Source organism: Podarcis melisellensis, assembly GCF_964234715.1.
Source record: "Podarcis melisellensis genome assembly, chromosome: 7".
Lineage (NCBI taxonomy): Eukaryota > Metazoa > Chordata > Lepidosauria > Squamata > Lacertidae > Podarcis > Podarcis melisellensis.
In genome coordinates, this window is record NC_138539.1 from 418,519 (window position 1) to 435,292 (window position 16,774).

The 16,774-nt window shown below is 58.3% G+C and overlaps 1 protein-coding gene across 24 annotated transcripts in view; it reads right to left on the reverse strand.

Annotated features, from left to right (window-relative positions):
* PLEC (plectin) overlaps positions 1 to 16,774 on the reverse strand; it is a gene marked incomplete at its 3' end in the record, with an annotated part of 109,328 nt that overhangs the window by 31,826 nt on the left and 60,728 nt on the right. For 11 of the 24 annotated variants that reach the window (XM_081919561.1, XM_081919570.1, XM_081919572.1 and 8 more), the window contains 3 exons: positions 2,944 to 3,005; positions 1,899 to 1,913; positions 1,273 to 1,362 (listed from right to left, as the gene is read on the reverse strand). In XM_081919561.1, coding sequence (XP_081775687.1) covers positions 1,273 to 1,362; positions 1,899 to 1,913; positions 2,944 to 3,005 — 167 coding nt within the window. Of the gene's footprint in view, positions 1 to 1,272; positions 1,363 to 1,898; positions 1,914 to 2,943; positions 3,006 to 5,231; positions 5,468 to 9,911; positions 10,090 to 14,522; positions 14,597 to 16,774 lie in introns of those variants that run through there. The other 13 variants (XM_081919567.1, XM_081919569.1, XM_081919557.1 and 10 more) reach the window with 6 other exon arrangements.

Genomic DNA, 16,774 nt, shown 5'->3' on the forward strand with positions numbered 1-16,774 from the left:
AAGGGGGGGCGGAGCAGAACCACTCACCAACCGCAAGTTCCGGATCACGTCGCGCTCTCTGGGCTACGGGGCAGCGGCAGGTGGGAGCCGAGCAAAGAGGGGGGCAGAGGCCAAAGGGCAGCGGTCAGAAGGCAGAGTCCCGCCGGGAGGAGAGACAAACAGAGCGGGCAGCAGAGAGAGAGAGAGAGAGAGAGAGAGACCCCCGTGCAGCGCACAAGAGTTAGGGTGTTAGAGCGCATAGACAGAGGGGGGAGGCGGGGGGAGCAACCGAAGACGAGAGCGGCAGGTGAGCAGCTGTTATTCCCTGGCAGGGCAGGCACCCAGCGTTGCGCTGCAAAGTTCCTGGGGCAAAAGGTGGGCGACGCCTCCTCAAACTAACTCTCTGGACCTCTGAAGTTGTGGAAGGTGGGGTGGGTGCTCTGAACCCCAAAGGGAGCCTGAGCAGGTCTTGGGGACCCCATTCCTCTAAGGGGCTCCAGGGCTCTCTGCCTGCCTCTGCCCCACACTTGCTGCCACTCGCCAAGGCTTCTCTAGGGCATCCCTCCCCCCTGCAAGTGGGGCACAGACGGACTGTGGGCAGAGGACTGGAACATTGGGGGGCGTATTTAGGAGACCCCTGCAAGCAGATTAAAACATTAGGAGGATTCTAATAACACTTGTAACGTAACAATTACTACAGACAATTGTAAAATGCAGCTGAAAATGTTGCCCACAGGGCCCAGGATGGAGGCAAGTCTGGAGATTCCAAGAAATCTCTAAATATGGACATGTATTTGGTATTGTTGTATCTTTACATTAGCAAAATCAAATGCAAATTATGTTTTTTTAAAGGAAGATGGGGGGGGGGAGCAGCTGCGCCAGAGCAAAGAAGGACCCTTCCTGCCCCCCACCAATGCTTCTCTCGTTTTTTTAAAGAGCTGGACTTTCAGACTCAGGTGGGCTGCAAAATGGAGTTGGCAGGCACAGAGCCCTGGATGGGGGAACATTCCCCCCCCCAAAAAAATAAGTCTGCCTGGGAGCTGGCAACTCCAGGCTCAGCAGGGAGATGGACCCCAGAGAGAGGGGTCTGAGAGGGGAGCCCCAAGCAGGAGGGCAATGGGAAGGGGGGAGCAGGCAGGAGAGGAAGGGTCTAAAACACTCCGGGGGGAGGCAGCAGGAGCTGGGGGGCAGTGCAGCGTTCGGAGGGGGCCTTGTTGGCCAGACTTGCTTTCCTGCTATCTGGGGATACAATGGGGGCTGCCCGTCCCCCTGGGGGGGGAGGTTTCTACGTACCAGAGTATCTCCTGAGAGCACCTCCAGGAGGGAGATGAGGTTGTGCCCATCGCGGAGGTCTTCGTAGAGGTCGTTGACGTGGCGATGGGCCTGGAAGGGGCAAAGAGAGAGTCAGGACTGGCAGGGGGGAGCCAGCCAGCCCCCCTCCCACCCTTTTACCACCAGCAAGCAAAGGGCAAGGCCTGAAATTACCTTCTCCCCAACCTCTCTAGGGACCCCAGGCCCCAACCACACAGGGGGGACTGATCCCATCCTGAAAGGAGCCCCCACCCCAGGCCTGGCCAATCTTAAAACGTTTGACCCAAAAGGGATCCCCTCTCCACTCTTAGGGACCGTCAGCATGTGCCTCCGAGCAGATCCCTAGTTCTGCAGACCCTCCTGGCAGCAGCAGCCACCTGGGGGGAGCACAGGGCAAGGGTGGGGGCTGCAGTTCAGCAGCAGGACAGCTGTGAGAGCCCCCACCCTGGGGAAACGGGGAAGTCCCCTGAAAGGCCAGGGAGTCACCGGCCAGCGGCCTGACTCTCCCCGAGGCACTTTTGGGTGTTTGGATGGACAGAGCAGAAGGAAATATGGAGAGAAAGGAGGAGAGAGCAAGACAGAGCCCTGGGCACCTCCTGGGCACCTACCTCTGCTCGCCAGTGCTGTTGCCAGGAAGGAGGAAGAAGGAAGAGGAAGAGGAGGAGAGGAGGCAGGAAGAGAGAGAAAGAGGTTAGGAAGAAGAGGAAACAGCCCCAGAGAGAGCCCGGGGGGCACAGCATGCCAAGGGATGGAACCTGCCTGGTCCCTGGCACTGGTGGGTCAACACTGGCCATCCCAGCCCTTGCCCCGCCAGGCCTGGCAGGGGCACCACATGGCCAGGAGCATCAGGGTCCCACTGGGCAGGTTTCTACCTCTCGTGAGGCTGCTGGTGGTGGAGAGAAGAGCCCCCACCCCAATGAATGCATTCAGCTTTTACTCAGGGGAGACCCATTGAAATTGATGGTCAGCTCAGCTGGTCAGAGCATGTTGCTGATATTGCCAAGGTTTCAAAGCAAAGGAGTCCCCTCCGGGGATGGGGCTACCCCCCAGGTGCCACTGGCTGGCAAGACACTGTAGGGCCTGGGTGTTGGGGGCCATGGGGCCTGCAGCCCCAAAGGAAGGAGAAGGACAGCCCATCCCCCCACCCCCCAAATGACTGTGATTCCTGCATTGCAAGGGGGCTGGACTAGATGAGCCTTAGGGTCCCTCCCAGTTTGACAATCCTACAGTTCTGTGGGCACCTCTGGCAACAGGAGTCACAGGACTGGGCGGGGGGGGGGGGCAGACCACGCCCCACAACCACAGAGATAATAGACACATTCAGAAGTGAAGCGGGTTGGGGGGTGTTCTTTCCACCAGAGGGGAAGGAAATACGGGGTGTGTCAGATCCAGAATGGGATGGTTGTCTGCCAGGGGAGTGGGGGAGGGAAGAGAAAGAGGCAACCTTCAACCAGCCCCCCCCCCAATGTCCTTGGCAAAGCTGGGTCTTCGCCCACCTAAAGCCCCTCCCCCAGCCAGAATGTCCTCAGATTGATTTGGTTGGAATATATTTCTCTCTCGCTTTGCAGCCCTGAGAGGCTCTCAGCCTGGCCAGCCATCTCCCTGGGATTTTTTTTTGGGGGGGATGCAGGGGAAGGTGTCCCCAACCCTTACCTTGATAAGGTGTTTGTTGACCCATTTGGTGAAGGTTTTCTTCTGGACCCGATCCCGTTCGTCTGCAAGAGAGGAGAGGCGGACATGAGTCGATGGGCTGGAGGCAGCAGCTCAGAGAGAGTTTGGGGGCAGCCCCCACCTCCAGGAAGGAAATTGCGGAGGGGGGAGGTGGCGGCAGTCGTAGCCAGAATCACCAGCAGGCGCAGGGAGGTGATTCACCCGATGCAACAGGAAGGAAATGCAAGAGTGACTCAGGCACCGGGTGCCAGCCCCTTGCACCATCACCCTTAGCAGGCCTGGCACAAAAGCCAAGGCCCCCAGCAAGAGAAAAAGAGGGGCCCCCGGCCCTGGGCCCCTCCCACAAAGGCCTCCCCACCACACTCACAGAGGAAGCTGCCCTCCCCTCAGACCATCAGGTCCACAGTTCAGGGTCATCTGCACCCCCTGACCCCCAAACTTTTGGGATCCACTGCCCCATAAGCTCATGCCCAGCGCCCCCCCCCTCTGCCCTATAAAAGCATTATTCGGAATAGCAGTTTGCACGACCCGCGAAGGAAGATAATAACACAATAAAATGCAAAGCAACGACAATTAACCGCACATGTATTCAAAATCCAATTAAAACTAATTAAGGCAACAAAACTGATGAACTTTATCCGGTGATACCAGCTTTCCAAAGTCCTGCGCTTGCTCCGTGCCCTCCGCTTTCGCCACCACAGCCCCTCCTCCTCCGGCCAGCTGCACACCGGGAGCCAGGCCTGAGGGGCTTTGCTGGGCCAGAGTCCTTCCCCCTGGCCCTTGGGACGCCTCCAAACCAGCACCCCACGAGGGCACGGGGCCCAGAGACATTTTCGGGGGTCCCAGTGAAGTGCCACCAGCAGGTCCACCTCCCGTGGGTCTGGCTATAGTCCCCGTCCAGTCACCCAAGTCCATGGCTAGGGCCACATTCATGGGCCACCGGAAGCCCAAAGAGGCCACAGCAATCAGGAGGAGTGCCCCTCCCCCGTGACAACAATGGGGCACCCAGGGAGAAAGGAATCCAGCTGCACAGGTGGAAATGGAAGAGAGCACCCAAAAAACCCCACCCTCCTGGAAAGACCCTGTACTGTAAGAGGTGGCAGAAAGAGTCATGGCTCCTCTGCCCAAACTTGGTGTGAGCACAGTCTGCCTCAACCCCACGGCGCCCTCGGACAGGGGGTTGGACTAGATGACCCCTGAGATCCCTTGCCACTCCACGGTTCCATGACTCTAAGACAGGATTCCCTGGGGAGGGGGTGCCTTGCCTGGGAACAGGACGCCACCTGGGCCAGCAATCTAGCTAAGTGGTCACTGGGTGCCCCTCTCTGCCCCCAGGGAACCCCTCGGCCGGCCATCCCCTGCCCAGGGCCGGGCGCCCTGGCTCAGCCCCCATGTGACCGGTTGCCATGGCTTCCGGGCCAGACCAGGGGCTGGCTTGTTGTGTCTCGCTCCCTTCCTCCTTCGCTGGCTCCTGCAGGCTGGGATTTGCCCAGCAGAAGCAGAGCAGCCAGGAACCCTGGAAGCACAAGGCCGGCCCCTCCCCACCGACAGGGAATGTGCAGGGAGTGCCCACCCCACCCCAAGGCCGCATGTGCTGCCCCCCACTCCTGGCTGGGAACCCACAGCCGCCTAAGGGGCTGGGCAAGGAAGCTCTCCTAGAATATCCCCCCACACCTGGATTTTAGAGGGATGGTGGAGAGTCAACAAATCTGGGCAAATCTGCAGAGGGGGGGAGCCTAACCTGTTGAATTTCTGCCTGTTGAAGGCACAGGGGCCCCACTGAAAGGTGGCAAGCTCACCCAAGCCTGAGAGCAAAAAAGCGGCCACAGCCCCTACTCAAGGTGGGCACACACAGCACAGCCACCCCAGGAGACCCAGCTGTGCCAAGCATAGGGGGCCCCCAACACCGAGGGCCTCAGGAAAAGCAGCCAACTGACTGAGCCCAGGGACACCCTGGAGCAGCTCACCAGGACCAAGCCCCAGACCCGCTGCCTAGGGAGGGCACCTGCAGGAGCAAAGCTGCCCTACCACGCAGTGCATGGGCAGGAACACACAAACACGCAGCCTGGCAGCAGCCACAACCCTTCTTGGACCTTCATCCTAGCCAGAGCCTCCCACTTCCCCCATAGCGCAGGCCCCGCTGTGCCCAGAGGGAGGGCAGAAGGAAGGAAGGAAGCTGTGGGGAAAGGCAAAATGCAAAACGCCCCACCCATCGCCATCTCTGTCCCAGGTGGGGCAGCATTAACCCCTCAAGCGCACCCACCCAGTACCTTTCTTGCCCTCGGAGGCCCTGAGGACAGCCTTGTACAGGTTCTCCTCCGAGTTGCTCTGGTCGGCCAGCCCTGGGGAGGTGGGGGGCCCATCGGCCGCCTCTCGGCTGCGCAGCCTCTGCCGGGACATGGTGGGGGCAGCGGCTGTGGGCACAGGCTCCGGGCACAAGGCGCTCAACCAAACAGACTCGGCTCCTGGCAGCATCTAGATGCTGCCGCCAGCAACTGCCTGAGCCCTGCCCCAGCCGGGATGGGCCCTCAGCGCCTCCCCTGAGCCCTGCCCACCACTCTCCGAGGGAGGGGACTGGGCTTCCCCTGGGCTGCCCAGCCCAGCCCGGCAGGAAACCTCAGCTCTGCCCAGAGGGCTTCCTGAAAACTTAACCGCTTCCTGGCCAGCCTGCAGCAGAGGCCTGGATGAAGAGCTCCCCTTGCACCCAGCAAGGGGAGCAAAAAAGGGGGGTCAGGCCCCCTCTGCTTCCGCAATCAACACAGAGGGGAAACACAGTGCTGCTGTTTCCACCCAGAGTAGACCCAAAGGAAGAGCTTCTTCCACCACTTTCATTCACGGTCCCTTCTAAGACTCCCAGCCAGCTCCACTCCCTGATCTGATGCAGGCATTCCAGCAGAAACACAGAACTGGAGAGTTGGAAGGGAGCCGAGAGGCCATCTAGTCCAACCCCCTGCAATGCCAGAATCCCAGCTAAATAATCCAGGGCTGGTGGTCATCCCATCTAGTTCTGAAAGCCTCCAATGAAGGAAAGTCCAGCACCTCTCAAGGTGGAGAGCAGGAGCAGGGGAGGATCATGGTGGGCAGTGTGATGTGGTCTGGGTTCAAATCTCCACTCGCTGGGTAGCCTTGGGGAAAACCCTTCTCTCTGGCTAGCCTACCTCACAGGGCTGGTGCGGAGATAAAATGAGATGCTGCCCCCAAGTGACTTGCAGAAAGGGCACCACGTGGGCCAGCCAGAGCCTGGGGTGGGGCTGGGTCTTTCTAGCACCAGGGAAGAAGGTTGCTGCCAGCAGACTCAGAGGAAGAAGGCAGGGCTCCCAATGCCCAGGAGGCAATAGCTGACACCCCCACCCCCACCCTGCTGCTCTCTCCCAGGGCCGCTCAGCACAGCCTTCAGGGGCAGCCATCCTGACAGGCCCAGAGTCTGGAAGCGTGGGCACAGCGTTGGAGCTTGCCCGGGGGGAAGGCACCAGGCTGGCACGAGGCTGGGCTGTGACTCACCCTGCTGGTGGGGCAACGCCCAACTAATGGCCACAGGGCTGCGGGGGTGTTCGTGCGCCAACCCTCCCAAGGGCCCCTCCGCTCACACCGGGAGGCGCCCTGTCAGGTGCGGGCAGGGAGGAGGGGGCAGGGCTGAACCTTGCAGAAGGTGCAAGGGAAGGAGCAGGAACCCCATGCACACCTCAGGGGGCTGGGGGGCAGCACCTTCATCCTCCTGTTCCTATGGCTCCCCGGTGCCTCTTCAGATCCCCCACCCCTTTGAGGGAAGAGCCTGGAGAAGGCCACTGGATGCCACCCCACCCCACCACCGGTGCAGCTGGGAGCAGAGAGACTCCCAGGGCAAAGTCTGCAGCGGCGGCTGCTCCAGTGGCTGCCCCCCCGCCCGCCCGCCACGGCCCCAGGAGCACATTCCAGGGCAGCCAGGCCCAGGCCCCGCCTGGCTCCCCAGAAGCAGAACTGGGCTGGGTCCCAGCACACCAGAGGAATGTGCAGCACAACAGTTTCGAAACCACAGAGAAGTTCCAGCTGCTGCCGCCGCAGCCGACACATCTGGGCCAGCGGCCTGCACTCTGACGCCAGAGGACGTGGGGGCGCTGCTCACATCCTGCCCTGGTGCCAAGGCCCACACTGAGTCACACCAGCAGCAGCAGCATCCCATAGACCGTGGACACAGTGGCTAAGGAATTGGGGGGGAGGGAGAGAGAAAGGCTCTCCTGGGGGCAGAAAGAGGAAACAGGCAGGAGGCAGTTAGCTGTTTACACTGCTCCTCCCTGTGGTTCCCTCCACCCCCCAGCTGCCCCTCCCTGGGCAAACCCAGGAGAAGGAAGGGCAGAACAAACAAGGCCTCAGGGAGAGATGGGAACAGGCCCAGCCCCAAGCCAGGACTCACCAGCCTCCAGCACCAAGGGGCTCCTCCATCAGGACATTTTTGGGCCCCTCCTTCACTCTCAAACAGGGAGCAGGGCAGCCCCCCCCAAGTGTGGCACATGGAGAAATCAGGGGACTTTTGGCTAAGGCCTTCATCCCCTTTGGACCAGCACTGGGGCTGGGCAGGGCTCTCCAGGAAGCTTCTGTAGAAGAGCATCAGAATCTAACCAGAGGCCCTGGAGGGAATCAAGAGTGGCAACAGGTTCCCCAAGCGTAATCTATTCCAGCCAAAGGTAACCTTTGCTTATAAGCCTCCAAGGAAGGAGAGTCTGCCTGCAGCAGCCTCTCCCCCCCCCCACCCAGGAGCCCATTCTGCCCCTGGAGCTGCAGGCAACGCCTTGCAGAGACAGCCTTATCTTCCTCCACGAAATCTCTCCAAGCCACTGTGCCCGGAGGGAGCAGATTCCAGGGGGTTAACTATGTGCCTTCCAGGTGAGCTGACGCCAGGGTGACTCAGGGCTCCAGGGGAGGGCACCCCTTGCTGGATCCTTCCGGTGCCAAGCAGTTGCTGCACTTGTGGGGCAAATCTTTGCACGCAGTAGCCTTGCCCCACAGCCAGGCCCCTCTGAAAAGAGGCTTGGGGGCAGGGCCTGACTGGGGAGGGGGGTGATGGGGTGGGGGGACCTGCACCTGCGTTGGGAGTAGAGGGAGCTTGAGTCCAACCCCCGGAGGGCCTGCGGAGGTGAGTCAGCCCTGGCACAGCAGCAGGCCCCTGCCCCAAGGAGCTAACATTCTAAAGAATGGTGCTTCCTCCTGTTGCAGGAATTTATGTATAGGCTGGGGGCGGGGAGATGCCCCTCCAGCAGATATCGTGCACATGCAGTCCACTACCAAAATCAGCACAATCACTTTTGTGACTTTTGTGATTTGTCCCCACAAAACACTTCATCACAGTTTCTTCCTATCTATTCAAAGGGCCTTTGCTGCACGATACCAAATGTAAGAATTCACTGATAGATGTATCTCTGTACTGGCTCACTGGGGAAACTTCAGAGATTCCTATAGACCTGTGAGCTCAGCTCCTCAGCAGCCCCTCTGCCTGAGTGATAATCCCTGGCCTCCTGATACCTGAGGGCCAGACAGGTAGCCATTCCAGAAATAATAAACCCAGATGAAGAGAGAAGGGTGTGATTGACTTGGCTGGGTAACAGGGAAATATAAATATCTCTTCTGTTCCACTTGATGGGTGTTTGGTGGAGGGCAAGGGGAACCATGGGGCAGGGTCCAGGATGCTCAGATTACTGCCACCAGACCTCCCCTTTCATGATGTAACCATGATGTCTTAGTGATGTAGTTTGGGGGGGGGTGTAACATGGGGATTAGCAGCTAATAAAAGTCTGGGGGGGCTTTTGTTCAGGGCTCCCATCCTGTTCCACCTGGTGGCAGGTGGGAGTCCTGTTGCGACCGTCTTCAATAAAGACCAAGCCTCCTGGCTGCTGTTTTGCTCTGGTATTCCTGGCTGGGGTCCTTGTTTTTTGTCCAAGGGAGCCCTCGGATTTCTCCACTCACACTCCCCCTTGCCTCTCCATCCTCTGCTCCCCCCTGTGTGTTTTGGATCTCAGGCTCCTCAGGGCAGGAAGGACGCAAAGTGCTGACTGTACGGCTACATTTCTTTCTGCAACCAAGTTCCTAGTCCACACCCAGCCGTGAGCAGAAACTGAGGAATTTATGCAAATTTGCCAAAGGACTGGGGTTGGCAGGGATCCCTGGGCTCCTCCTTCCCCATAGCTGCCAGGTGAGCCTGCCAAGGGCGGGAGGGGCTCCCTCCTCCTCCTCCCCAGCCGACAGAAGCCCGACCAGGAACATTTTCCAGGCAGGACACCAGGCAGGCCGCCGCTGCTTCCTCTGGGCTCCCTGCCCACCAGAAGGAAGGGGAAACTTTGATTCAGTCTTCTAATGCAGCCTTGTAATTAAAAATGGTTCCCAGGAGCTGAGCCCCCCCCCCCCAGAGACCACCCCAAAGGCATGGAGGACTTGGGAGAGAAGGAGCGGCGTTTGCTTCAAGGACCTCAAGGATGGCCAGTTTGTTTTGCTGTTCGCTACATTGTGAAAAACAATAAACACCCTCGCATGTAGAGATGTATTTTAAGACTTCCATTCGTCCGCGGCGCCTCTGCCTCCCCCCCGCGTGGCAAGCGCCCCTTAGGAAGTGCCAGTCCAGGCACAGAGATGGGGCAGCCCCACAGAGGCGGCTCCAGCCGAGGAGACTCTAGTCCACCGCGCTCCCTGGGCTCTGGCCGGCAGCGGCGCCGGCAAAGGGCTCTGAAGGGTCGGGAGCGCGCACCCAGCCCGGAGTCCCTCCCTTGCGAGGGAGCGCGCGTGCGCGGGCTGGTTGCTATGGGGACGGGAGGCGGAGACAGCTCGTTCCGCGCCCCCTTTAACCCTCGGCTCCCCGCGGCTGAGGACGACAGAGCCTGGACGGCGCGCACCCTTGGCAGGCAGCAGCGAGGGGTGCAGCTGCTGCCTGGCAGTGCCCGCCTCCCACCGCCCGCTCGCTCGCTGGCAGCCACGCACCCACCTACCTACGCAGCAGAGCTGGCTGTAGAGAAGGCGCTGGCGGTAGCGCTCGGGGGCGCTGAGCCACTCCGAGGCGCCCAGCAGCACCTCCCGCTTGTAGGCGAAGTAGGCGCTCACCGACGGCTCCGCGCTCCCGCCGAGGGCGCTGCTGCTGCTACGGGAAGCCATGGCGACGCGCTCTGGCTCCCTCCCGCCCGGCCGGCTCGACGGCTCCGCCAGCAGGAAGCGCCCCGCCCCGCGCCCGCCCCTCGCCGCCAGGCCCGGCTGCTGCCAGAGATGCGCACCGCCGACGGCCCAGGCCTGGGGGGGACTGGGAAAGGGGAGCCCAGAGGCCGTCTAGTCTAACCCTGACTGCGATCTAGGCCGCTGCGCACACAGACAAACGCCCCCAGGCGCACAGCGCTCTGCCAGCCGCAGATCACCAGCGCCGTGGGATGCGCAAAACTAACACCACAGGCTCTGGGAAAGGGCGCGCCTCTTCCAGTGCTGTCTTCAGTGTGCATTTGAGACCTGACTTCCTCTAGTAATCATCCTCATAGAATCGCAAAGTTGGGAGGAACCACGGGGGGCATCTAGTCCAACCCCTCGCAGGGCAGGAAACGTTTTTGCCCAAAGTGGGCTCAAACCCACGACCCTACTGACTGAGCTATCCCAAGCCCGTCCCGTTCAAAGAATTCTTTGCTCTTAACTTTACAGCATTAAATGTGTATACGACACTTTCTCTTCCTCTGTAGGGTCTTGTTGCGAAATTATTAAAATAATGTCTCGGTTTCCTGTTAATTGTGTTGCTCTGCAGGGATACATTCTATTTGTTTTCCTGCTGGTTTTGTTCGCTGTTTCCACGCAGCTTGTAAACAGCTTTGAGGTTTGCCGCCGACTTAAAAACACAAAGCGATATGGAAACGAAACGAACGACAAAGAAATAATCATTAACCAGCCCCCTTTCGCAGACTGGCGGGAAATGCCAGGCGGGCACCAAGCCAGGAGTGGCCTCCGAGAGGGGAGCGGGCCGCCTCCCCGGCCCTCGCAGGATGCAGACGAGCCACCCTCGGGGCGCCGCGAGAAGCCCCCCGGCGGCAGAGGCAGCTCCGGCCCGCTGGGCGCGGCGGGACTCGAGCCAGCCGGTCCCCGAGGGCGCGAGCGAGGGAAGCCCGGCCGGAGCCGCGCGGGGACTCCGCACGTCGCCCTCTCGTCACCAGCGCCTTGGCCGGGCGCCGGGCGAGGGAGCCGGCGACGCCCTCGCCTCCCTCCCGCCCTCGCGGCGCAGCCGGCCAGTCCCACCAAAGTCCGTCCAGATGCCTCTGCCCTCCTCCAGCTCTGCGGAGCCGGGCAGGGGGCACCGGGCTGGGCAACCTCTGGCGCCCCCCGTGGGGTCTCGCTCCTGCCCACGAGCGGGAGCCCCGACTACCCCGTGGGCCTCCCTGCACAGCGAAGGGCCTGCCAGCCTGGCTATCTGGCCGCTCCCCCCGCATGACCCCCGCTCCCACGTGCGCGTCTGCGCGGGACAGATAAGGCCCCGCGCGGCTGCGAAAGGGCGCGATAAGCGCAGCGGGGGGGGGGGAGAGGGGTGCTTTTTCCCTGCAGTCGTCCGGCCCCCAGGGGGCTCCCTGGCCCCTGAGTCACGCTGGGAAATTCTCAGGGCCAGCCTGGTTCCCAGGGTCTGGGCGGGGTAGGGGGGGGCAGCAGCAGGATCCCGCTGCGCCCCCCTTCCCGCCCCACGGAGCAGAGGGACAATTGAGTCACTTGGCATAATCAGAACCAGATTCCTGCACCAGAACAGCATCCGCCCCCCCCCTCTTTTCTGGCACAGCAGGGCGGGAAGCTGGAAAAAGTGAATAAGGACTGGGGGGGGGGAGCGGGTGTGCTGCGTCCGGGACAGGAAGAGCACGCAGGCGGCCTTTCCCGCTCACCAAAGCAGCGCCACACACTGCCCCGCCAAGGCCCGCGCTCTGCACATGCTCAGAGGTGCCCTTGATGCTGCACACGCACCAACACGGCTCACTGCCGCGACGCGGCACCGACTGGCCCAGCCTTGAGGTCTGACTTCCTTCGCCCGCCCCCCAACAAAAAGCACCCCCCTCAAAGAGAGAGAAAGACCTGGGGGCGTGGAAGTTGGGGGGAGGAGATGCGTGCTGCTCCTGAAACTGCGGAGGAAAAGCGGGAACCCCTCCTAGCACGAAGGACGTGAGAACAGCCCCCACAGCAGCACCAGCACAGGGGGCGAGGCTGCCCACTCTGCTCCCAACCCATAGGAAAGAGGGGCACTCCGGGTGAGAGACCCACAAGCGGAGGGGCTCATCATTATCCCCGAGGTGGCCGCTAGGGGGCTCCACAACCCCTCCAGCCAGGCCCAGCCAGGACGCCCCACTGTCCCACCTGCCTTTTACTCATATCATCTGCCAGCGTCTAGGTCCTGGGCAGGCAAACTACGGCCCGGGGCCGGATCCGGTCCAATTGCCTCTAAATCCAGCCGGCGGAGGGTCTGGGAATCAGCGTGGTTTTACATGAGTAGAATGTAAAATGCATATTTAAAATGCATCTCTGGGTTATTTGTGGGGCATAGGAATTGGTTCATATTTTCCCTCCAAAATATAGTCCGGTCCACCATATGGTCTGAGGGACACTGGACCAGCCCCCTGTTGAAAAAGTTTGCTGACCCCTGGTCTAGGTTGTTTGTGCCCTTGTTTTCATTCTCGCTTTTAATGTTTGTTTTCTGCAAGTCACTTTGAGTTCACCTTGGCAGGAGAACTCCACTAATAAATCTTATTAATAATCCCACATCACCAGCCTAGAGAAAAGTGGATGTCCCCCCCCTGGGGTCAGAGAGGACAAGGGAGCAAAGCACCAGCCTCAGGACCAACGAATATCAGGATATGGGCCCCACAGCCCCAGCCCCTGGGAGAAGGGGGTGCTGGACTAGAAGGGCCTTTGGCAGGTCTTAATGGTCCCTTTACCTTTACCAGTTGCCTGTGGGGAAACCAGCAAGCAGGAATCCCCTCCATGGTCCCAGGGCAGAGCAGAGCCATCAGGGCAAATAGCCATCATAGCCCTCTCTAGGTATTGGTCTCATCCTCTCTTAAGGCCATCCCTGCCTCCTGGAGCTGCAAATGCCACACTTTTGCTCTTCACTGATTCTCCCCACACTCAGCTTCTCTGAAGGCCCACAAGTCCCCAGGTATGTCCCCAGGCTGTGAAGAGCTCCCCCTGCCTGGCCTGAGGCCAGTCCCTCTCCCCCCAACCCCCTGCCTGCCTCCTCTTCCCCACAACAGTCTGGTCTGTGGTCTGGCGAGGGAGAAGCAGCCCCATTAGCAGCAGCCACAGTAACCAGGCCTCTTATTTGGTTTCCAGGATAAACAGCCTCCCTCGGCGCTCACCAGCTGCAGACAGAAGCTGCGCCATCTAAAAATAGACCCAAGCCAGAAGTGGGTGGGGCAGCCCCTCCCAGATCGCCTTGCCCCACGGGGCCCCCACCGGCACGGGGGCCAGGCACCTCCTGGAAAGCCAGCAGCCCTGTGCGGAGTCCAGAGGTGACCTCCACAGCAGTCAAGAATCTGGACACACCCTGGAAGCTGATGCGTCCTGGCAGGTGCGACCTTGACGGGGTGGGGGGAGGGCAGCGGCAGCCCCCCCCCCCAGCAGGCCTGGCAAGGGGCCAAGGACAGGAGGCAGGCAGGTGGCAAACAGCAAAAAGCGGAAGTTTTCTGCCCAGAAACAGGCTGCAGCCCAACAGGGATTAGCATAATCAGCAGGGAGCAGCCAGAGAGGAGAATCTCTGTCCGGTGGCTCAGCTGCAGCCCCACCTGACAGCAGCAGGAGGAGCTGGAAGTCCCTCTTCCTCCACACCCCCAAGACCTCCATCAACACTGGTCAGAGTCCGTGTCAATTCTGCACTGTGTAGAACATTCAGCACAGAACGCCTGCAGGCTGAGCTTTGGGGCAGCAGTGGTCAGGAACCCAGAGGCACCACACACTCACCCCTCCCCAGGCCTGCCCAAGCTGCCCTTTGCCCTCCACCTGCCAAAAACCCCATTCCCTCCCCTGCTCTGTCAGCTCCAGATCATAGCTGTCAACTTTTCCCCTTTTTTAAGGGGAATTCCCTTATTCCGGATAGGATTCCTCGCAAGAAAAGGGAAAAAGTTGACAGCTATGCTCCTGATCCACCATAATGATCAAGGGGCTGAAGTAGAAACACAGAGAGGGGCCCAAAACACTGTATTTTAAAATGGGGTTTTAGAGTTTTTAGGGGTTTTTGAATGTTTTATGTAGTTTTTATGTAGTTTTGTGGTAATTTTATGTAGTTTTTATGTAGTTTTATGTAGTTTTTCAATTTCATTGTTCCGCAAGGGACAATGACAATAAAGATATCGTTATCGTTATCTCTCCCTCTGCACACACTGAGACACAAACCCCTCAAGTGCTGTAAGTAGATGCCACCACGTACTTAAGTCCATAGAACAACAACACCACAAAACACACACTTTAGTATGTAGTATTTAACATTAGCAACCATGGGTGTCGATTCACTGGAGGGGCAAAGCTTGCAGTGGGGATTGGGGCCCAGGCGATCTAGGCAATACCCCCACACACACTCCGGGCTGTTGCTTGCAACAACTTACAGTCCTGGGGCAGGGAAAGGCTCCAGCTCACCCACGAGGAGGCCTGGGCAGAGAGGACTCTGTGAGCCATTGCCCTGGAGGTCAAAGGGAAAAGGTTAGACAAGCGCAGGAGCCGCCAGGGTCCAGAGAGACAGCAGGAGGCAGGAGGCGTCGGGGTCCCCCACTTTGGGGGAGCCTGACAACACCCCACTCCCCACTAGCACAGCAGCTTCCTGGGCAGGAAGGCTACAATTCGGGCTTCGTATTCTAGAGAAAAGGCAAGTAAGAGGTAGAACTCTATAAAATTATGCACAACGTGGAGAGAGTGGGTGGAGAAGGGTTTTCCCTCCTCTCTCACAGCACCAGAACGTGTGGGAGAGGGCTGCTGCTGCTGCTGCCCCACATCCTGCTGATGGGTTTATTATTACTAGTAGTACCAGTAGTAAAGGTAAAGGACCCCTGGACAGTTAAGTCCAGTCAAAGGCGACTCTGGGGTTTTGGCACTCATCTCACTTTCAGGCCAAGGGAGCCGGAGTTTGTCCACAGACAGCTTACCAGGTCACGTGGCCAGCAGGAATAAACTGCTTCTGGCACAACGGGACACCATGATGGAAACCAGAGCACATGGAAACGCTCTTTACCTTCCTGCTGCAGCAGTACCTATTTATCTACTTGCACTGGCCTGCTTTCGAACTGCTAGGCTGGCAGGAGCTGGGACAGAGCAACGGGAGCTCATCCCATTGTGGGGATTCGAACCACAAGTCCAAGAGGCTCAGTAGTTTAGACCACAGCACCACCTGCTCTCCTAGTAATAGTAGCAATAGTACGCCACCCATCTTGACTAGGTTGCCCCAGCTACACTGGGTGGTTTCCAACACACATAAAAACATAATAAAATGTTAAAAGGCTTCCCTATACAGGGCTGCCTTCAGATGTCTTCTAAAAGTCAGGTAGTTTGTTTTGTTGACATCTGATAGAGGAGGGCCTTCCACAGGGCGGGCGCCACCACCAAGAAGGCCCTCTGCCTGTTCCCTGTAGCTTCACTTCTCGCAGTGAGGGAAGGAGCTGGACCTCCATGTCCGGCTGGACGATGGGGGTGGAGATGTTCCTTCAGGTCTACAGGGCCATTTGGGCATTTGATTGGATGAACAAGATGCTGAGTGGGGGTTTTGCCTAATTCAGGAGCTTAGCTCATCTGCCAGGCCAGGGACTGTTTCCTTGAGCACTGAACCACCACAAGTGATGCAGCAAAATAGTACATATATAAAGAGAAGCCTGGCCCTGCCATTCTGCCTCCATCCAAATCACAGACTGTTTTGCCTCCCCACCAGGGTGGATAAAAATAAATGACTTTTTGTTAATTAAAAAATGTTTTGTATTTAAATTGGGTTTTTGTATTTAAGTTGGATTTTTAAAATAAAATGCTTGGGGGGGGATCTTTCTAAAGATAGTTTTCTATTTAAGTTACATTATAGTCCAAAGGTTATTCATCAGGAAATAAGGATTTGTTTTAAATTTTTCATGTGTGCTAAAATTCAGTCTAAGTTTTGTTTTTTTAAAAAATTGTTTAACCCCATCAGTTCACAAACATGGATACATATGCTACAATGTTATAGTTTTAGTTAAATAAACGGTTTAAATCGTTATTAAGGAAGTGACTATTTTTATCCTTCCAATAAAGTACAGCAGAAAAGTTGTCCAAATATAAACAGTTAACTTATTAAACCTCACAATAGTTTCATAATTATCAGTCAATGTATTTCTAATAGTATAACCAAATCCGAAATTTTTGATGTAACTGTAAAAACTAAACTGAAAAATTATGATTCCAAAAATGAAGCCTTCATTTGGTCCCCACCCTGCCAGCCTCCCTCACACGTGGGTCCCCAACCGCCACCGGCAGTTTCAACGCAAGGAAGCTCCAATTTCACTGTGCGCTACCAGACTGCGGTTTCCTGATCACTTGATGTGTGTTTTGGGGGGAGGAGGCTGCCATGGCAATGGGGGAAGGCCCCACCCACACTGGTGCCCAGAATGAGTGGCAGAGTGGCAGAGATTCTGAGAAAACCACCAGCTCAGCTTCTGACAGAAGGGGTAGAGGGACACAGGGGTTGTGGGCAGCCATAGGAACCTCCTCATTTGTGTCACGAAAGCCAAGACATCACCAGCAGCAGGACCCGTGGGTGGGGCACCAAGGCCTGCGCCAGACATGGGACCTGCAGATGTTAAGACACAGAAGGGGATCTCCCACATGCAGTATTGGTTTGTTTATT